This window comes from Balaenoptera acutorostrata, chromosome 15 (genome assembly GCF_949987535.1).
Source record: "Balaenoptera acutorostrata chromosome 15, mBalAcu1.1, whole genome shotgun sequence".
NCBI classification, from domain to species: domain Eukaryota; kingdom Metazoa; phylum Chordata; class Mammalia; order Artiodactyla; family Balaenopteridae; genus Balaenoptera; species Balaenoptera acutorostrata.
Window position 1 is genome coordinate 82251846 of NC_080078.1, and position 23207 is coordinate 82275052.

General features: G+C 38.7%; 1 protein-coding gene across 2 annotated transcripts in view; it reads left to right on the forward strand.

The window, feature by feature from the left end:
* The window catches only part of DOK5 (docking protein 5), a 150778-nt gene that overhangs the window by 80060 nt on the left and 47511 nt on the right, over positions 1 to 23207 (forward strand). For both annotated transcript variants that reach the window (XM_007185275.2, XM_007185274.2), the window contains 3 exons: positions 16328 to 16442; positions 16527 to 16646; positions 19446 to 19635. In XM_007185275.2, coding sequence (XP_007185337.1) covers positions 16328 to 16442; positions 16527 to 16646; positions 19446 to 19635 — 425 coding nt within the window. The remainder of the gene's footprint in view (positions 1 to 16327; positions 16443 to 16526; positions 16647 to 19445; positions 19636 to 23207) is intronic.

Here is a 23207-nt window from a genome sequence, read left to right on the forward strand (position 1 = left end):
TAATCTCCAAAATATACAAACATCTCATGCAGCTCAATATCAAAAAAACAAACAACCCGATCAAAAAATGGGCAGAAGATCTTAATAGACATTTCTCCAAAGAAGACATACAGATGGGCAAAAAGCACATGAAAAGATGCTCAACATCACTAATTATTAGAGAAATGCAAATCAAAACTACAATAAGGTATCACCTCAAACAGGTCAGAATGGCCACATCAAAAAATCTACAGATAATAAATGCTAGAGAGGGTGTGGAGAAAAGGGAACCCTCTTGCACTGTTGGTGGGAATGTAACTTGATACAGCCACTATGGAGAACAGTATGGAGGTTCCTTAAGAAACTAAAAATAGAGCTACCATATGAGATCCAGCAATCCCACTCCTGGGCATATATCTGGAGAAAACCATAATTCGAAAAGATACATGCACCCCAATGTTCATTGCAGCACTATTTACAATAGCCAGGACATGGAAGTAATCTAAATGTCCATCGATGGAGGAACGGATAAAGAAGATGTGGCACATATATACAATGGAATATTACTCAGCCATAAGAAAGAAGGAAATAATGCCATTTACAGTGACATGGTTGGGCCTAGAGACTGTCATACTGAGTGAAGTAAGTCAGACAAAGACAAGTATGATATCACTTTTATGTGGAATCTAAAAAGTGATTGACCATTTTTGCAGATTCTGCTCCATTATAGGTTATTACAAGATAATGGGTATAATTCCCTGTGCTATAGCCTTCTTGCTTATCTATTTTATATGCAGTAGTTTGTATCTGTTAATCCCGTACCCCTAATTTGTCCCTCCCCTCTCCCCTCTCTCCTCTCTCCTTTGGTCACCACAAGTTTGTTTTCTGTATCTGTGAGTCTGTTTCTATGTTGGATAAAAATTCATTTGTATTATTTTTTAGATTCCACATATAAGTGATAGCATACCGTATTTGTCTTTCTCTGACTTATTTCACTAAGCATAATATTCTCTAGGTTCATCCATGTTGCTGCATATGGCAGTATTTCATTCTTTTTTATGGCTGTGCAATATTCCACTGTGTGTGTGTGTGTGTGTGTGTGTGTGTGTGTGTGTGTCCACACGCACACCCCATCTTCTTAATCCAGTTGTCTGTTGATGGGCACTTGAGTTCCTTCCATGTCTTGGCTATTTTCAATAGCGCTGCTATGAGCAATGTAATCCCCTTGAGATTCATCCAAGTTGTTGTGTTGTGTGTTTCAATATTCTGTCCCTGTTTATTGTTAAGCAGTGTTCCATAGTATGGAGTACCACAGTTTATTTACATTCATCCACTGAAGAGCTAGTTGTTTCTAATTTTTTATTATTATGGATAAAGTTTTTATCTTTCTTTGATAAACTCCCAAGAGTGCAACTACTGGATCATTTTGTGGCTGCATGTTTATTTTTATAAGAAATCGCTAACCTGTCTTAACAGAGTGGCTGTGGATTTTGCATTCCTACCAGCAATGAATGACTGATCCAGTGTCTCTGCATCTTCACTAGCATTTGGTGGTATCACTATTTTTAATTTAGTCATTCTGATAGTGATATCTCATTGTGGTTTTAATTTGTATTCCCTAATGGCTAATGATGTTGAACATATTTTCATGCACTTAATTGCCATCTGTATATCTTTTTCTATGAAATATCTCTTCATATATTTTTACCAATTTTTAATAGATTTTTTTTTAACCATTGAGTCTTGGTGATTTTTTATACAGTCTAGATTCTACTCTTCTGTCAGGTATGTGGTGGCAAATATTTTCTTTTCCATAGCTTATCTTTTATCCTCTTCACAGGATCTTTTGCAGAACAAAAGTTTTAATTCTAATGATGTCCAGTGTTTGAATTTTTACTTTTATGGATTATGCTTTTGCTGTCAAGTCTAAAACCTCTTTGCCTAGCCTTGGATCCTGAACATTTTCTTTTTCTAAGATTTTATAGTTTTAAGTTATATATTTAAGTTCATGATTCATTTTGAGTTTAATTTTTGTATAAGGTGTGAGATGTAGGTTGAGTTTCATTCTTTTTAGCTAAGGTTGCCCAATTATTCCAATACCATTTGTTGTAAAAAAAAAAAAATTATTTTTTCCCACTGAATTACTTTTGCACATTTATCAAAAATCATTTGGGCATATTAGCAGAAGTCTATATCTGGGTTCTCTTTTCTTTTTCATTGAGCTATGTATCATATTCTCTTGATTACTGTAAATATATACTAATCTTTAATACTGGGTAGAATGATTGCTTCCACTTATTCTTTTTCTAAAGGTTGTTTTAGCTATTTTAGTGCCTTTCCATAAAATTTTAAATGAAGCTTGTCTGTGCTTACAGAAAACCCATGTTAGAATTTTGAAAATAATTATGTTAAGCCTATAGATCAAATTGTGGGAGAACTGACATCTTTTCTGTGTTAAGTCTTTCAGTTCATAAACATGGTCACTCCATTTATTTGAATTTTAAAAACTTCTTTCATCAGCATTTTGTAATGTTCAACCTCCATATCCTGTACATGTTTTGTTAAGTTTATACGTGATTATTTCATTTAATTTGGATTAAATTTAAAGCCCTTTTGAGTTAAATACTTGTGTGTAAACCAGTCATTTTTGGCCTATAATCTGATAAAACAATCATCTAGTTTAAATTATTTTTTTTCCTACCCCACAATTATTAGACTAATCATTTGAAATGATTAGTTTTCCTTGCATTTTGGAAAGAACCTCAGGTTTTTGAGGGTTTATGAAAATGTAATCTGTTTAGTCTGTCACTGGTCTATTAGTTTGTTTGACTTAGTTATAGTCTCAAGAAACACACATATGCACATAGGAAAATAAGAATAAGAAAAAAACAAACTTAGCTACAAAGTTCATTGAATGTAAATGCTTTTTCCTCCCCATTCTTATGTATTTCTTACATGAATTTCTTAAAAGCCTGTATCTCTAGGACTTGATCTATGTGATTTCACATTTGTGTTTATGTGGAAACACTTGACTATAATCCAAGAACATACAGAAGCTCTCTGTAAATGATGTCAAAAGGAAAAGGGTGGGTTTTCTCAAGTTGGTAAAAAAATTAGTCAAATGGTTTTTGGGTGTGGGAGAAACTACAGGATATTGTTGACCAAGTAAGTTACTGCACAAGAAGTTGTGTTGACAAAGGATAGAGATCCACTTACCTCATTTTACACTTTTTTGCAGATTTCTTTTTCTTTTTTTCTTGTCACTCATTGTTTAAAATTATAAATATCCTGCATATTCCTTGTAACAAATGTAAACAATTCTGAAGTGTATGAAGTAAAATGAAAGAAAATAATCCTACCTTGGGCCCTAGTCCCTGTCTTCAGGAAAAAAAAAAAAAAATAGACTGATGTGCACCCCTCAAACTCTTTTCACTCTCTACACAAATAGAAGCATATTCTCACACATATATGGATCACATTTTTAAAGCAAAAATAGAGTAATTCTTTACATACTATGCATATTGTGTTTAAGGAGACCATAAATACAGATTTCCCCAGGATGTTTTGATGATCCTGTAGTCTTTATATAACTTTTAGTAACAACTTCTTTCACATTCAAAATATTCTGGTTTATGAGATAAAATAAATGGTCACATTAATTACACCCTTTCTGTCATGCTTTGAATAATTCTAAGTCAATAATTAGTGGCTGCACCTCATTAGTTTAACAGCTTCAGACTACTCTTTAATATTGATACACCACAATCTGTTTAAAAATACCCAAATTGATGGGCAAAAAGGTTTCTAATTTTTTTCTAATATAAATTCTATTGTGGTGAAAAACTTGTGCATCTGTCTTTATATGCTCATGCTAATCTTTTTGGAAGGGAAAGTCTTAGATGTGAGAGGGTCAGCTGATATCCTGTACCTTTAACATTTTTGTAGCTACTGCCAAATTGTCTCCAGATAGATTATCCAGAATCCCACACCCACAGACAGCTTAGGAAAGTGCCCTTCACCCCAGACTCCATTCTCTCTGTAAATTTCAGATGCAGACTTTTCAGTGTAAGTACACTTTGGTGTGTGTGTGGCTTTTTATTTTTAAGGAAGACACAATGAACAGATTATTTCAGTTATTTCATGTGTACAAATAAAGCTCCACTCTCCAGGGAGGACAGTCCAAATTTGTACCTCAGACAGGGGCTAGTCCAATTTATTTTAAGTGACCAAGGGCATATAGATATTTTTGGAAAGAATGAAACCATCTCTATGGGGGCTGGGATATAACTGTCTAGACTGGTTCTTTCTTAAGAAATCTTTTATAAAATGTTTGCTTAAACTGCTGTGTTCCAGGTCCTGAGGGGAAACTTGTGGATAGAAATGTTTTATGCTGACAACTTTTGATTAGAACTGGGGATGTCTCTCCTCATTTGTCTGTCCCTGCTTACTGGCACTGCATTAAAACCATTGGTACTTTTTTTTAGGAAAGACAATATGAAAAAGTTAAAGGTTTGGAACACATTATAAGAAGTCTTGCAAAATTTTAATGGAAATCTTTATTAGAGCTTTTCAGAGTGCTCTGAAAATTTCAACAGATAATAATAATGTAAAAACAATAATAATAATGTAATGGATTATTTTATTAATCCTGTACTTGAGAAAACATTACGGACCCAGAAATGGATTGCTTTTACCTGACTTTTATTTTCAAGGGCAACCTACAAAAGTTAAAGGGATTTATGCCTCTTCATTTTCCGTAGGATAATGGCTTTATTTATTTATTTATTTATTTATTTTAGAATGAAATAATTTGAAGCTTCTGCAGAGCTTCACAATTTGCATATACAAAGTGAATTGCTCACTTAATTCATTCAGTCCCACAAGGGGAAAAATAATTAGGATACAGCCTACAAAAGCAAGGCGGAAAAATTGCCTTTTAGGTAGCGGTCTCCATTTCACTCTGTAAACATAAATAAATCATTATCTGTAAATTATCATCAGCAAAAGAAGGGGAAAAATTGGAAATCAAATCCTTGTTTTCCTAAATGGCTTTTGACTTTGCAGCACACCAGAAACATACTTAATATTCCCACACAATGCTGACGACTTGCATAATTCTGACAGGAATATACCAGTTCCTCAAGGGAATGTACTTTAAAAAATCCGATTGTATTAATCTTCCCTTGAAACACCAGAACAAATTTCAACAGTTTCTCTGTCTAGTTACAAAATAATCCATTTAGAAAATTGAATTGTGTAATTTGTAATTGTTTTCCAAGTTGTTAATGCAAAACTATATCTGTAGCAAACTAAACTTTTAAAGTATGGCCACTTTGTTAATCGCTGGCTGTTAAACATTTATTTCAATGAATACTATCATTTATGATGAATAAGACATCTGGAATATGGCTTTAAACAGCCAAATTGATTTGGCAGTCCTTCTTTTGGAGCTCCTAATTGGATGGCATACTTAAAGATTTATCAGAAATTTAGGAGAGTGTTGAATATTTCTTGTCTTTGAGGGAGTCATAGTACTTTGGATTTTTGATACTCAGAAAACTAGAAAACAAGAAATGCATGGTAATTAAGTAGTTCTTAAATCTCTCCCTGTTTTTCCATTCCTCCCGCTCTAACCTACGCTAAAGTCATAACTATTACCTGGTTGCCTCCTGGCCTCTGTAGACCTCATTTCTGCCCTCTGGTCATGATGTTCCCTTCCTTCCCCGTGGTTAAGTCCGCCATGTATGGCCAAGCCAGCTGTTCACCGCTCAGCTCCAGAGGGCGCCATTCTCATCAACTCCGTGTGCATAGAACTCTCTAGTTGCGTGATGCATCAGCCTTGTTCCTTCTCTACTTTTACTGTAATGGGGTTTTCACCCACTGCGCTGTTAGTTAACGTTATGGCTGTGGGGCAGGCCTGTTCACTGTAGGATGTATAGCAGCATCTCTGGCCTCTACCCACTAGATGCCAGTAGCACCTCCCAGTTTTGGCAACCAAAAATATCTCTGGACTTTGTGAAATCTTTTCCCCTGGGAAAGGAGGGAGGTGCAAGATCTCCCCCAGACTGAGAACCACTGGCCTGTAGAATAATCTTTCTAATGCGTAGATGTTACCCTTCCATTTATTTGCTTTAAACCTCTTAGTATATGCTCTGCAGACGTCGTGAGTCACACTGCACTCCTGACGGCATCACACCGGGCCTTTTCGGATGTAGCTGCCGTCCAACTGCTCTCGCTTCACGCTTTGTCTGTTGCCCACTGCTGCCCTCCTCGCTGCCGCTCTTCCCCAGGTTTTTATGTACCAAACTGCAGTTTCGTGATTGTGCATATGTAGGCTCTGTTTGGTCTGGAAGTTCATCTTTCCTTTCTTTGCCTCATAAACTCTTGTTCATCCTTCACCACCCACCTTAGGAATAACACTGCCTAACTCAGGAATGATGGCCTCTCTGATTCTTTTCTGTATATTCATTTGGTGGCAGTTGGTGGTTTAGTAAAGAGTCGCTGGATCATCTGTGTTTGAATCCCAGCTCTGCTGTTTGCCTGCTGAGTGAACAAATTCACCTTTGTAGACCTCGACACTCTTCTATGTACAATGGGAATAATATCACAGTGAAAAAGGATGTGAAAAGTTCAATAACATAATCCATATGAAGGGCTTAGAACCCAAGATCTGGCACATAATTCAGCGTCTGCCTGCTTGGAGTCAAATTCTGCCTCTGTCACTGGTCAGGAATTGTCTAGCCCCTGGCAGGTTAACAACATCACCATGCCTCAGTCTCCTTGTCTTTACAATGGGGATGGTGATTAGGAAGCGGGGCTTTCATTTAACGTGTGCTTATTGAGGGTCACTGGAGATCCAGCAGAGGACAAAGCAGGTGACCCCCTGCTTCGACTCCAACATAAAGAAAAAGTATAATATATAGGGTGTCGGCGTGACTGATACATGCTAAGGAGGAAATGAAAGCAGGGAAAAGGGATAGGCATGTGGAATGAGAGTGCTGCAATTTTATTTATTTTTTAAAATTAAAAAAAAATTAATTTATTTATTTTTGGTTGCATTGGTTCTTCGTTGCTGCGCGCGGGCTTTCTCTAGTTACAGTGAGCGGGGGCTGCTCTTTGTTGTGCTGTGCGGGCTTCTCATTCCAGTGGCTTCTCTTGTTGTGGAGCACGGGCTCTAGGCGCACAGGCTTTGGTAGTTGTGGCACGCGGGCTCAGTAGTTGTGGCTCGCGGGCTCTAGAGCACAGGCTCAGTAGTTGTGGCGCATGGGCTTAGTTGCTCCGCAGCATGGGGGATCTCCCCGGACCAGGGCTTGAACCCGTGTCCCCTGCATTGGCAGGAAGATTCTTAACCACTGTGCCACCAGGGAAGCCCCTACAATTTTAAATACAGTCATCAGGAGAAGGGGATGTGTGAGTCGCTGAAGAAGGCAGGAGTGAGGCTTCTTCCTATAGAGAAAGAGTGTCTCCAGGCAAAGCAAGAGCAAGCCCAAGTGTTCTTGCTTGGTGGGACTGAAAAGACCACAGAAATGAGAGGGATTTCAGTTGGGCTTTTAAGATAAGGGAAACAGTAAATTGTGCACTGTCTTTGTTTCAGTAGAGTTGTGTCTCTTCAATATAATGACCTCTAACATCACAATAGGCTGTGTGTGCAGAGAAGTATTTGGAGGAACATTCTGAAAGTCCCAAAGAACTGTCCACTAGACAAGTGGGAGCTAGGTGGAGACTTCAGTGTGCAGCTTTTTATTTCCTCCAGCTATTGGAAAGAGATCCATTTCTCTTAGAGGAGCACAGAGTGTGTGGGAGGAATACACGTGGTTGGGCTCTATCTTGAGAAGAGTGAATCAAAGTTTGTTCAGACTGATTTTCAGGCAGTGCCATCCAATGTAATCACACGCTAGAGCCAAAAAAACACACCACCAACAAGGTAGCCTTCTGTCATTTTCTGCATTGGCGCAGGAAAGGCGAGTTGGACCGCCTTCTCCATCTGCCTGGAGTCTCTGTTGAAGGAAGGATGCTTCAGTGCAAGGGGAAGATTGGAAGTCCCCCATAAGGTGGTCTGCAAATGCCACCAAAAGCTTTGAGAAACAAAGAATCGCCAACATCCCTTCTCAACAGGCTCTAGAAGTGTAACCTAAATGGACCACCATATTCACCTGTGCATGGTTTTCTTCAGATTCAAAGTAACTACAGTTAGAACTTGCAGTTGTGATAACAGCTAGCTGGCTGTCCTTCTGGAATGCCTGTAAAGAGACTGATGATGGGGTCAAGTCACAAATGGCTTGGTTCCCTTCTTGAGTAAACTACCCAGTTGTGTACACCAGCTCACCTATTGACAAATATAAATTAAAAATTGTGGATGAGGATGTCCAAATGCATAAAGGGTGTATGGTGGGCACCTCTATCAACTAAACATGCAGTAAATTCTACGTAAACTTGCTCACCTGATTAAATGCAGTAGTCCACATTTTTGAAATAAATGAGTAATCATAGTGATTCTAGTAATATTCATGACCTGTGTTTCCAGATTACTTTAACAAAAAGTAGTATGCAGGTGGGAACAGTAAAACCATCCTTGGTCAATATTTATCTTGACTCTGGCACTCATAGGTATATGGGCTTAAGTTGACAAACCAGTTGGATTAAAAAGAATAGTATTTTGATGCAGATGAGTCTTCAGTGGATGCTAAGACAACTCTCTGAAAGGTGTTGGGTAACAGCTTATTCACATGATGCCAAAGTATCACCGAGCATGGATGAATCTCATAGACATGATATTGGACGAAAGAATCCAAACACAGAAAAATACATATGATATGATTCCATTTATATAAAGTTTTCTAAAAGGCGTAACTAACCAGTGGTGATGGAGGTAACAGTAGTGGTTTTATCTATGGTCAGTACTGACCCAGGAAGTGGTGATATTAACTGAAATGTTTTGTATGTCAATCAAAACATTGGTGGCTGCCGAGGTGTGTACATGTGTCAAGATTCACTGGACTGTGGTCTTGAGATTTCTGTCTTTTACTATATGTGCTTGATCCACAGGGCCTGATATTTGGATTCCTTGCTTGCCCCAAGCAGAATTTCACTAGAGCAGTAGCTCAGGATACAAACCATGGTGCCAGGTGTACCCACATAAAAGCAAGTGGTTTTTGAAAAGCTGAGTTTCTTCAGCATTTTAAGGTCTCAGTAGGAAAGATGACTTTAGTTCAGAGTGTCTTCTTTTGAGTTGACAAGTACTTTATTTTTCCTTAGGAATTAAGATTTGCATTTCTTTTTTTTTCTCTCTCAAGATATGATTTACAACTTGCAGAAATAACTTTTAATATGTTTCCAAAACTGTTTGCAACTTTAGTTTTATTCATTTGCTCATTTATTCAGCCAGTCACTTATTCATGCATTTACTTTTAGTAGTTTTTAAGGAGCACACCCTATGGAGTGTACTGCTAGAAATAACATACATCTAGAGAAGCCAGAATTTCTAGCTTTGAGTGTGGCTCGACCCTTCCATTCTACCTGAGCAATCATAATTAAGTTACTTCTCTGATTCTCACTATTCATCCTTGTAATGGGTTTAATAATAGTACCGAGGATGTTATATCATCCTGAGAATTTAGTATTACATTGTAGCCATTCAGCATTCTGTGGTTGATTGAAGTGAGTTGTGAAGTGGTTGATGGAAGGCTTCCCTCTTGAGAAGTGGATTTATAACTGAGGAGTAGGGTGGGATTCATTTTCCTCATGTAGTTAGACTAGTTCTACTTATATATAATGGTGACACTGTAAGATTTTCTTTGAAAAAAAATTTTAAAACCAAATGATTCAACTACTAAATTAAAACATAACCAATGTTCTAGTGGATTATTATGTATCTGAGTAGGAAATCTGGTCTCCTTTGTACTAGAAGCAATATTGTTATACAGTGGGATTTGAGAGAAAAACTCTATGAAAATTCTTGGCCAAAAGGACATCAAACAGAGGGTGTATTAGCCAACTTCTGCTATGGCAACAGTTCCAAAATCTTAGTAGCTTATAGCGGCTCATCTTTATCTTCTGCCCTTGTCGCCTGAGAGATCTGGGTTGGCTGTGGGTGTATTGAGCATAGCTGGATTAGTTTGACTCAGGTGCAGTCCATCTGTCCTGCATTCAGAGATCCAGGAAGAAGGAGGGGGATATTGTTATTGTAGTGGAGGGCTGAAGCTCAAGGAGAGTGGAACTGACTTACACACGCATTTAAAGCATCTTCTTGAGCACATCAGCTCACATTCTGTTGGCCAAAGCAAGTTGCGTGACCAAGTCCGAACTCATCCGTAAAGAGTCACGAGGGCCAGGAGGCGATGGATGATTTTGAACAAATAATTGAATCTAGACAGTGAAGGTTGCTGTGAGGTACAGAATTTGCCCTTGGTCTGATTGGAAATACTTCCAGATTCTAAAGAGAGAATCATTTTTGCCAAGTCTTACCTTTACTTAATCTTTCCATCCTCTGTGCTCATAAGCATATTTTACGTATCAGGGAAGCCCCATTTAGTGTTCATTATCTCTTACCAGCAGAATTTTCAAGGAGCCACTGTCTTCCATGAATTTTGAATCAGTCCAAGGATTGAATTGGGCCCAGAATGTATTAAATCAGATTAAGCCTAGAGCTAGCCTGGGCTTTTGAAAGTAAACACCCAATTTCTAGAGAAAATCAAGCATTTCAAAGGTCCTAATATTGACATTTTCAGTAAACCATATAGATGTCTATGGTCTTCTTTGGCAGATTTTAGCTCCATTTCAAGAGAAAAATCTCTGGAGTCAGGATGCTTAAATATATCCTGGAAAAAGAAAAGGAAGGTTAGAGATTGAGGGGTCACAGAATAATCTGGAAGAGTAACCAGACAAGTAGCAGCCCAGAAAATAAACAGAAGTTATTTTGATTGTCTAACTTGGTCAACTATTCCCTTAGCATGAAGATTATATAAAACGGTAGGTCAAAATATTTAAACTGTATGTATATACCATGTTTAATCACACAATTTAACTTCTTTTTGTTTTCTGCTGACTATCAAAACCCTCTGTTAGTAATGAACATTTGTAACTGGATCTCATGTTAGACCTCTCTTGGGAACTGTTCTTTTGATCTTTAAATCATAATTCTCAGACATATTTCAGATTTTGGTCATGAGGCTTGAAATGCTTTGTTGTCTCTCATGTAGGACATGCAATCGTGAAATGGACAAAAAAGGCAAAAAGAAAACAAATGGTCCTATTCAGATGGGTGACCTTTGGGATATCAAGTGAGCACCAAATCTTTACCAAGTTTCTGTTGAAATTTATTGTCATGCCGCTGCGAAGCAAATGAGAATTGTTCTGGGTGACTCTGTGACCTTTAGGTCAATTGGTTGTCACCTGGACTGTTGACTCAGTAGAAAATGAAATGAAAGTCAGTTTCATAATAGTAGTATTAGATTAAGAGTAGTAGATTGATGGTGTTTTTCCTAATTTTTAGTCATTTGTCATTTATTTGTAACTGTTTGTGGTCACAGTATCACCTCTACTCTTATTTACTTAATATTTTGCTTGAAATCATATCACTTCTTTGTTTAAATAAATTCACTGTAAAAGAACATTTTCTTACTACCATCAATAGAAACGGGTATCGTTTGCCATGAACAGGAATTAACAGTTAAAAAGAAGTACAAGGGAAAGAAAATAATATTTTTAAGGCTGAATAATATCCCATTGTAGGTATATACCACTTTTTCTTTATTCATCTATCAATGGACATTTAGGTTGTTTCCATATCTTGGCTATTGTAGATAATACTTCAGTAAACACAGGAGTGTAAATATCCCTTTGAGGTCCTTTGAATTTCCTTTGAATATATACCCAAAAGTGGGATTGCTGGACCACACGGTAGTTTTATTTTTAATTTTTTGAGGAACCTCCATACTGTTTTCCATAGCAGCTGCATCATTTTGCATTCCCACTAACAACGCACAAAGCTTCCGTATCTTATCCCTAGTGAATAGAACACTACTTGACACAGAGTAAATTTTACAAATAAATAAATGAATGAATGAGTAAATGAATAGTAAATAAACAATGAATTAAACATTTTGATGAATGAATGGATGCAAGGAAGATTCTTGAAGAGGGAATGTTGTTCTCCTGCGATTGTGCTTAAGTGGTTCCCTCCTTGATGCTGTTACACCTTGAATAAGTTTTTACATTTTATCTGTGAATCTCTACACAAAGACAGCATAATTCATGTAAAGTTTAGGGTGTGTCTATTCTCCTGCACTGTGGAAGAAAAATAAAATCTAGAAAACTATAAATATAATCTATAAAACTCAGGAGGGCGTTTTCCTTAAAAGTTTTGAACTTGGCAGGAAAGAACTTCTGGGTGATCTGAGGCATAAGGAAAAGACAGTAAATGCATACTGAAGTTGAATTGAAGTTATTACACACAAGTGGTCCCGAAAGCTCATCCTCTTTGAGACAGTGCTGAGGATCCCATAGAGTCATTTTTGATGGTCAGTTACACTGATGTCGCCCCCATTTAAGATACTGCTCATATTAAATGAGAATCTGAGACCTTATCAAAATCTCTCTTTACTTCAAAAGTAATTATTTAGGGGCCAACTATTTCCTTGGGAAAGGAATATTAAAAAAAAATACGTCCTGCCTCGTTTTTCTCATTTACAAAATGAAGTGATGGTGGAAATAAATGTCTCATAGAAGTTTTTGTGTGACTTATAAATATATCTGCAAATGTTAATTCTCAAAATTGTCACTGTAGCATGTGTTTTGAGGAAGATTCTATTATGAATTCGAGCAGATTGCAATTCTTTTGGAAGTAAGGTGTGCACGCGAGCGTACGTTTGTGTGTGTGTGTGTGTGTGTACACGTGCTCACTGAGATGTAGTTCTGAGTTGGGGACAGAAACTGTTGCTTCAGAACCTGATGGTCCTTCCACACATAAAACATAACCCTACCCGCTCCTTTGCTCCTTGAACGTTCACCCTGAGCGGGGTGTGGGGTTTCTTATTATCTAAACCAGTTTCCAAAATGAATGATTGTGTTCAGACTCATGCAGCTCTCCCTGCACTTCCTGACCCTTTCAGGTGACTTATTCCTTCCTCTTTGCCCTTGATGGATGTTTAATGAAATGACATATTTCAAGGTCATTGCTGAGTTTGAGGCTAGGGTGGACTACTCTTATATAATATCTCAGTAGAGGGTTAGAATAAAACCTACCCCCGTGAAAAGAAAGAGGTCCTCCAGTAGGAGATGACTTTCGGAGTTAAAGATTCTCTCTGCTGAACTTTTGCAGAGTTAGTCATTATTAGTGTTTCAGGCGGTGAAGAGCGGAAGCTTTGGGGTCAGTTTGCCTCATTCGCAACTCGTTTGTGCTATCTTTTAGCTGTGGACTTGGGCACATGATTTTAACCTTTCTCATCCCCAGTTTCTTCATCTGGAAAATACTGATAATAATATCAGTCATAGGATTTTTATGACGATCAAATGAGATGTTCTATATAAAAATATTAAGCAGAGTGTGCATAAATGTAGGCTGTAGGCTCACTAAATGTTGACTCTCAAATGATTGTTTTTAATTGATTCAGCTCATCAGTAAGTTACTGATAGGTGACTCATGTCTAGCTGGAAGCTGGAGAGCTAAATGGATTAATTACAACAACAGATAATAGAATACAGCTTCATGCAGCAGACATGGGAACAGAAAGAGGGAACAATGAATTCACACTGAGGTCAGGGCAACTTTCCCAGAGGAAGTGGACCTTGAAGGAAAAGTGAAATTTCCCTGGAGAAAAGAGACAGGAGAGAGAGGCATTCACCCTGGAGAAGCACCATACACGTAAACTTGTGGGTGAGTTTGGTCTTTTGTTCAAGTCCACCTACATTCATTGAATTCTCGCTATGTGACAGGCTCTGGGTTAGATTCAGGGGGCAAAGTGGTGAGCAAAAAATATACCGTTTCTGCCCTATGGAACTTTTATTCTAAGACAGGCGCTAAACCATAACCCGTATAGCCATCCGAGGGCTGTGAGGGCAAAGATGTCATTGGATCGTAGAGCCTTGAGACGTTGATTTGATGGGGGCTGGGGGGTTGTCCAGTGGGGCTCTGCAGGTAAGTGAGATTTAAACTAAGACCAGCAGGGCGAGTGGGAGTGAAGTAAGGAGACCATGGGGAAGGCTCTGTGCCGGGAGAATCATGGTGCCTCCTGGGAACTGAAAAAAGGCCAGTGTGGCTGGGACATAGGAAGCTCGGGAAGGTATCAGAGAGGAGCCTGGTGAGAGCTCTAAGGAGGACCACAGGGGGCTTTCATTATCATTCTAAGGATTTGGGCTTTTGTTGCAAGTGCAAAAGGGAAGTCATTGAAATGTTCTGTTTTATGCCTAGAAACACTGGAGTCAGAACTGCGTTTTAAAAAGCTCATCTGTGCCCCCTAACCCTCACTTGTCCGAGTGCCTCTGTTCATGTTAAGGCTCCTTTTTCACCAAAATATCTTTGCTTCCGCCAAAGTTACTTCCTTCCCAAAGCTGACTAGGGTTTTAAAAAGAAAACATTAAAAAAAAAAAAGAAAAGATCATCTGGATGCTGTGTTTACAGTGAATGAGTGGGGTTGGGATAGAAGTGGAGAGACCAGTAAGTAGTTATGGCAAGAGGATAGTGGCTTATATTGTGGTATTAGCACAGAAATAAGCAAAAAATAAACAGTTGCATCTGGTAAACGCTGAGAGACTTGGTGCAGTTGGGGAATGAGATAGGTAGTGTTTAGCCACTAAAGAGTTTGCAGCTTTTGGGAAACAGTGTTATCTGTTTGGGTTACTACAACAAAAATACTATAAACTGGGTAGCTTATAAACAACAGACATGTGTTTCTCACAGTTCTGGAGGCTGGGAAGTCCAAGGTCAAGTCACAGGCAGATGCAGTGTCTGGTGAGAACCCACTTTCTGGTTTCTAGAAGGCGACTTCTTGCTGTGTCCTCACATGGCAGAAGGGACAAGGGAGCTCTCTGGGGCCTCTTTTCTAAGAGCACTAATCCCATTCACAAGGGCTCCACCCTCATGACCTAATCACCCCAAAGGCTCCACCTCTTAATACCATCCCCTTAGAGGTAGGCTTTCAACATATGAATTTGGGAGGGCCACAAACATTTGGTCCATAGCAACTGTTGTGATATTTCATGCTAAGAAATTTGCACTATCCTATAAAGAGAGCCAGTGCAGGTTAAGAAGCAGGGAACCGAAATCTTCAGGTTAGGATGTGCATGGAGAGTATTTGCTTCTCTCCTCACCTACTTCCTGAGCCAGGCATTTATTGATTTTTAGAGTAATAGATGGGAGAAATGGCCTGACATTACTGATGGCAAAGACTGATGGGAGACACATTCTTTTGTATAACACAGAAGAGATAGACTAAGTCAGTGTGAAAGGGTTATTTATCTTGTAAATACTCTGCCCCAAGCCACCTAAGCCTTCTCTCCTGCAGGACTCAATGATCACAGCCCTGGAATGCAGCAGGGAATCTGGATGTAACTGAATGAGAGATGGCATTTTGGAAACACAATGAGCCAATACCCCTTGTGGGAGGGAAACGGTTCATAAAAGAGTTAAAGGGAGAGAGGGAGGTGAGGAGAATGGCTAGTGGGGAAAGCTTTCCCCTACTGTTAGGAAGAAGGTGACTACCATGCAGTATTTTCAGACCCTAAAGCAGTGGCCCCATAACCATGGAGAAGCTAGGAGTAAGTCAGAGAGACTGGAGTAACATCTCACCGACCAGCTCTCTGTGTTGGAATATATGACTTCAACCCTGAGTAGAGGGGCATCCTTGAGAATCCTAAGACTCTATCTCTGATTATCAAAGGGTGAGATCATCTAGTTATGAACCAGACCACCATTGCCTTCTCTTCCTCGGGGTCAGTGTGTTTAAGATGCTTGCGTTGGGAGTACTCTGAAGAGACGGGGTGTTTGAAAGTCTGTCCACATTGATGGAGATAAACATGATGACAATGGAGAAGGCAGAGTCTTTGACAGGGGCGGATAAAAAACTAAAAAAATAAAACAAGCGTCTACGTCTATGAAGCTTTGAGCCTGTGCCTCTTAATAGGCTTCAAAAAAAAGAAAAATCTAAAAAGGGGAGGTAATTTGTTAACCTTCCTTGCTAGGCGTTGAGGATGACACTGAAATAACTCATCGCTTTTGAATACACACTCTTCTGTCAGGCTGTGTTCGCCTGGGATGTGCCTTCTGCCTTCCGTGCCTCCACTCAGTTTGATGGTGTTGATGGGGAGCTTTCTTTCCGGAGCACCCTTATACTCACCATTGTTCATTTTTCAGGTTACAGAACTCAACAACGTGAAGAACGTAGCTCGGTTGCCAAAAAGCACCAAGAAACATGCCATAGTGATTTATTTCAATGATGATACCTCCAAGACCTTTGCTTGTGAATCAGGTTTGTCGGAGGCGGGGAGGGCTTTGGCTTTTTGTTTTTCAGCGGGTGCTGGGCATGCACGTTAATCTCTGGACATTTCCGCAGATCTTGAGGCTGATGAATGGTGCAAAGTTCTCCAGATGGAGTGTGTAGGGACACGAATCAATGACATCAGCCTTGGAGAGCCTGACTTACTGGCTACAGGGGTTGAGAGAGAACAGAGTGGTATGTAAAGAGAATTTTCTCCTTCGCTCTTTTCTAAAACTGTTTTTGTCCCCATATAATGAAACATGAGACATCTTCACGATGTAAAATTTTTGAAGGTACAAAAATGTATAAAGAAAGAAGTAAAAGTAACCTTTTATTTCACCTGAAACCTGAGCAGACATTTCAGTGTGTTTCTTTTCTTAACATGTTTTCAACGTATAATAGGAATGTACCTACATTAATAATATCAGATAGAAGTTATGGGGAACCTGCTGTGTGTGTGTCAGTTTTGTGCAGAAGATGCATTAGACCGTTTAATTTTCCCGGCAGCCCTATGATATAAGTACTATTCCTTCTCCATTTTACAGATGAGAAAATTGAAGCTTAAAAGAGCTAAAGATCTTGCTCCAATTCCAATAATTACTGTTTGATTCCATACTATACTCTTGAGCCTATATTTATAGTGTACAGATTTTACAATGCAATGAGTTTTTGTCTTGCTTTTTTTCACTTAAAATTTTTACTGAACACTTTCCAGTGTTTTTAATAGAATCCAGACTTCATGAATGTTTCATCAAGTTTAAACCCACTTAAATCTGTGATATATTTTTTTAACTCTAACAATTGAGCCAACTCTTTGAGCTCAACACTCAACCTGGGAATACGTCATTATAAATAATAAAGACCGAAATATTCATGAACACTTCAACAGAATCAGTGTTGGTTTGCAGTATGAGCTTGGAGGTGAGGAATCATTTCTTTGGCTCCAAATAACTGGGCCTTGTGATGGGATAGATGGGATCCCATAGTTCTGCTCTTAGCCTATTGACTTGATCTATGAGGATATATCACAACCGAAGAGGCTGTGGGTCACCTGGCTTGATTACGAACATGGCAGAGGTGGAATTGTACTGACCCTTTCCATGGATTCACACTCCAGTTGTTAGTAAAAAATGCCCTTTCTCCCAATTGGAACTATGTCTTCATGACACATTTACAGTCGGCGACTATTTTGGATGCATCATATCTGCCAGAATCCATCTCCAGGGAAGTGTTATTGACAAAGTCTTAGAAGTGCTAGCTAATTCAGAGGAGCCTCTTTGCAGACTGGGAAATTGAGCGGCAGAGAGCTTAATTAAGTCCTTTACCAGGGTCATACAGCCGAGCCCCAGGCTCCTCCCTCCATAGTTCACTAACTCAGGATGCTCTTGGGCTGAACGGCACCTGTAGTGCCTCACCGACAAATGCACATGAAGCCAGACATAAAGAGGAAAGCATGACAGGTTTTGATTATTTTTTAGAGGGCTCAGATCAACACTTATTTTTCACGTATTATATTTGCAAAGCTATATTCGGATAGTGCTCCAAACTGAATTCAAGAATTGCCTGTGCCTAGGAGTTACCTTTCTGGTACCAATTTTCTGTGCCTCAGTTTCCTCTTCTGTCAAATAGAAATGAGAACGCCTCTGGTATATAACTACTAGGGATTATAATGAAACTCAGCTCTGTCTTTTAAGGCACTTTACAAGATTAATTGTATGACTTCAAGTAATTGTAACTAAAGTAGTCACTCTTACGACTTTTGCTGTTTTTCTTGGATGAGGTAGTTATATGGAAGAACTTCCAAGCAAAGAAATTGGTAATGGTCTCTCTTACTTTTTGCTTGATGATGTCAGTCTTTCTTACTTGTTTCAGAACTCTCCAGGGAGAAATTTGCTCCACTAGACTATACTTTTAAAATAATAGTTATTAGAAAGCAGTAAATATTTGGTTACTGGGAGTTTGAAGTAACTTAGAAAACTTGAAGAATAGATGCTTGAATACATTTATGAACACAATCTTGGCACTCCTATTTACTAAACTAAAGTCTATGGAAATTCTAATGACTTCCTTATTATAAAACAATTAATTTAGAATACCAGTGATATTATTAGTGCCACACTATTTTCTCAGATGTAGGCAATCTACCATAACAATGGATAGATAAAAGTGTGTTTGCTATAGTAATAATATTTTTGTTCATATTTCACTTAATATTTTGACTCTATAGCTTCCTAAATTAATGAACTTTCTAGAAATGTAATAGAAATACCATGACTGTATCTGTGGGGATGAAAATTCAGTTGCAATAATAAGCCAAGTAGTTTATTCAGAGCAGTCTTGGTTAAATGTTAACAATCATCCAAATAAGCAAATGAATATTTCTTTCCGGTATTTGGCTAAAGAGAGCTCTTTGTTAAAACTAGTTCAAATAGATCCACTGGAATTCTTCCAAACTGTTGGTCAGTTAAGTGCATAGTATTAGTTAGTATTAGTTTATTTAAATAATTTGGGGTAGAGTTGTATTCCTTTAGTTATGAAAATTATAAATTGATCAATATAATTTTAATATCATTAAACCATGCAACAATTATTTTGCACCTGCCTCTTTTGTGAACACAAAAGTGTGGGTGTAATTAACATGTACTTGGCAAGAAAAAAATTGTTTTTAATGGTTTCATTGCTTTAGTCTTTTACTGCCATACAAATTTTTATTATGCAAATTAAAAAATTCTAAAAAGATCTTTGCTCATGTAAATAGTGTTGCATGTATGTTGACAACCAGACTGTATCATTATTATGTTATTTAATATGGTCTTCATTTTAAAAAAATCATTTTCTGGAACTGTTAATTTATGAGAAAGGTTTATCTTCCTGAATATTCAACCAAAACCTAGAATAAGAGCTTGAATTACTTTGAAATGCCTCTTTGTTCCTACAATGTCTTTGATGTTTTATTTCTGGGGATTTTAGACTAACCTTTTGTTTTTCTCCCAGAGAGATTCAATGTGTATTTGATGCCATCTCCTAACTTAGATGTACATGGCGAATGTGCCTTGCAGATTACATATGAGCACATCTGTCTTTGGGACGTCCAGAATCCCAGAGTCAAACTCATCTCTTGGCCGCTAAGCGCCCTGCGGCGGTATGGACGAGATGCTGCTTGGTTCACTTTTGAGGCAGGGAGGTGAGTTTCATGACTGTTTTTCTACATTTTTTTCCCCAGGTTCACGTCATGTAATGCTGCACTCACATTCATCTGTTCACTCCATTATAAACAAAGCCCAATCATTTAAAATTCACTTTTCAGAAATATGATTAATTTGATGCTCTTACAACTATCCTAGAAAGTGTTTAAATTCTTCTTTTCCACACACCTCTTCTTTGGTCTATTTAAATTTTAAGTACCTGGAAATGGAAATGGTAGAAACGCATTGGTGAATCTCCCAGAGGCACAAAGGTTCTCAAGTTAGCAAATAAAACTTTAATCTTTAGTGCAGCATCCTTCTCATGTCAGAATTACTTACTTATTATCCTTATAGGAAAATCTTGATAGAAAATTAAGAATTTGTTTGGGAAGGTGGGTATATTTCCCTGCTTCGGTCTCAGAAATTATTATTATTATTATTGGCCGTGCCACGTGGCTTGTGGGATCTTAGTTCCCTGACCAGGGATTGAACCCATGCCCTCGGCTGTGAAAGTGCGGAGTCCTAACCAATGAACCGCCAGGGAATTCCCTCAGAAATTATTTATGTATTAACTGTAACCAGTGAAATCTGGTTATGAAAGATGTTTTATCATAGAAAATAGACTTTTCTATTGACTGTACACCTCGTATTTCATATTGATGTGCAGAAGAATTCGCATTGATCAAGATGTTTGGGGCCTATTTGGGGCAGCATTTATTCCAACGTTCATATTTTTCAGTTTTTCTTTGATTCACTCTATTTATAGGAAATAGTAATAGGAAATGGGTATGTATGGCTTTTTATTGTCACTTCCAAAGGCTAAAAATTCAGTAAACCTTTGTAGTATCTCATGACTATTTGAAACTTTTTAAAAATTAGCTCAATCTTCCAGGTTTTTAATTAATTAATTAATTTATTTATTTTGGCTGTGTTGGGTCTTCGTTTCTGTGCGAGGGCTTTCTCTAGTTGAGGCAAGTGGGGGCCACTCTTCATCGCGGTGCACGGGCCTCTCACTATCGCAGCCTCTCCTATTGTGGAGCACAGGCTCCAGACGCGCAGGCTCAGTAGTTGTGGCTCACGGGCTTAGTTGCTCCACGGCATGTGGGATCTTCCCAGACCAGGGCTCGAACCCGTGTCCCCTGCATTGGCAGGCAGATTCTCAACCACTGCGCCACCAGGGAAGCCCAATCTTCCAGGTTTTAATACTGCTCATAGCTTGCAAAATTTTAACTTCTTCATATTGACATTTAGTAGAACTGCTAAGGATCTAGGAGATTATTTTAAAGACTTTGATATTTCCCCCAAGTGTGATAGCAAACCATATAGATTTTTAAGTAGGTGTGTGTGTGTGTGTGTGTGTGTGTGTGTGTGTGTGTGTATTGTATAATCGTGTTCATATTTTGTAAATAATAGGATAGAGGTAGCAGATGTGGATGTGGGGAGATATTGAAGGACCTCAAGTGAAAGAAATGGTGGAAGAAAAGTGAGGATATATTGGAGACATGAAGTTCAGAAATATTCCAATGGTCTTTGACCAAAAGTCATAAAGTGCTGACTCGGGAAATGAAGGAGCTTTTTGGTTCGTGACTTTGGTCTCTTTATGGTCTGACTTTTGGGTATTTTGTCCAAGAACTCCAGTGGTTGGATGATTGTAGTACCTACAACCTATATCACACAGTGTTGTGCCTCAGATATGGTAGGGACTTAGAATATTTATTGATTTTGAGCAGCATTCTTGTTCAGTGGTCATGCTTTATGGGACTGGTGCAAACCTGAGATTGAACGAATAATCAGAAGGACGAGTATCGGGAATGTATTCTTAGGGCCTCACTCATTTCTCAAACAGTGTGGTTCGTAGCGTAAGGAGCACTGGTTTGGGAGTCAGAGAGACCCTAGGTCCTGATCTCTATTCTTTATTAGCTGTTGGCCACGGGCAAAGTGTTTAACGTCCCTTGTAAGTTTATCTAAGTAATAACTTCCTTCTGGGGTGGTCTTAGGCAAAAGCAGCAATGCATATAGATAACCCAGAAGGTGCTGGGCTTCTCTTAATAGTCTCTTTGAGGTTTTATCATAATAACTTTTGGAACAGGACTGGGTTTGCAGGATCCAGGCAGTGTTAAATGTGTAATCATACTATTTTATATTTTGCCTGGAACTCAAATAAAGATGAATTTTTATAGTTACCATCAAGATGCTCAGGATAATAAGATCATTCATGTTCCCCCAAGTGTGAAGGTTTCACATCTGCCTTACTTTATTAGTGAAGATAATTCTTTCCCTTGGCTATTTTTGGATGTGTTCAAAATAAGGCAGTGTCATATTAACTAAGATAATTTTCTCCCTGTCTCACGTTGATAGATGAACAGGAGTTAAGTCTCCCTAGGCAGATAGTTTTCACATATCCAGCATGCGTCTGCAAAAACGTCACAACATTTCCCCTCTAGAATGCAGAGAATCTTCCCAAGACCTTGGGCAAAGTTCTGCTCTGTCTAGGCAAAGCCTCTGTTAGACTTGGAGCTAAGTGTTATTCCTGCTGAATGGCCCATTTCGCCACACCAAGATTGACAATGGGGCAAGCGTAATAAACTGGGCTGGGAGGTGGAGGAAATGAAATGAAATTATAGTCAATCACATACTGGCTCTGGGACCTTGAGTGAATGACCTAACTCTCTGAGCTTCCATTGGCCACCTGTAAAATGGGTATAATTTATGTCTCTCACAAGATGGCCATGAAGAGTAAATAAAGGTACATATACAAACACCTGGCATAATGCCTGGCAGGTAGTAGGCAGTTGTGTCAACACAAACTGACACAAGCAGGGAAGAAATTTGTCGGCCTTCAGAACCCAAAGTCCAGGGAGCAGGGATGGCTTCAGGGTTGGGTTGATTCAGAGTCCAAATGGGGACCCTAAGGTTTTATCTCATAGTCTTGTTCCTTCTAGGTGACTTCACTCTGCTCCACACAGGGCTTCCAGGAGCTTTGATATCTTCTCACACCATCAGCCAATAGAAGAGAGATAGATTCTTGACCATCTTGACCATACGTTGACCATTCCATTCACTATGTGTCAGGAACTGCACTGAGGACCTTATGGAAAGCACACAGGGTACAGATAGAATGGGCGTGGTTCTCCCAAAGCAGGAAGAGGTTACTGACACCATCAGAAGGGATGTGAGGTTTAAAAAAAAAACTAACAAAATGTGTCCAATACAGTATTTAATAATTGCTCAAAGCAAACAGGGTGAAGCAGCTATTTGACTATAATGAATAATATCACTCATAACGGTGCTGAGATGCCGAACAGTGGTTCTCCACCAGGGGTGATTTTGCACCTAAGGGACGTTTGGCAATGTCTGGAGACATTTTTAGTTGTCACAGCGTGTGCTGCACAAACAAGCCCCACAACAAAGAATTATCAGGTCCAGTTATCCAGGTGAAAAACTCTGCTCTAGCAAGCATATCAACCATTGAAAATAATTACTGATATTTATTGAGCCCTTACTATACTCTTACTGTACAAAGCATTTTACATGCACTGTCTCATTTAAGCCATTTGCTGGTCATATAAAC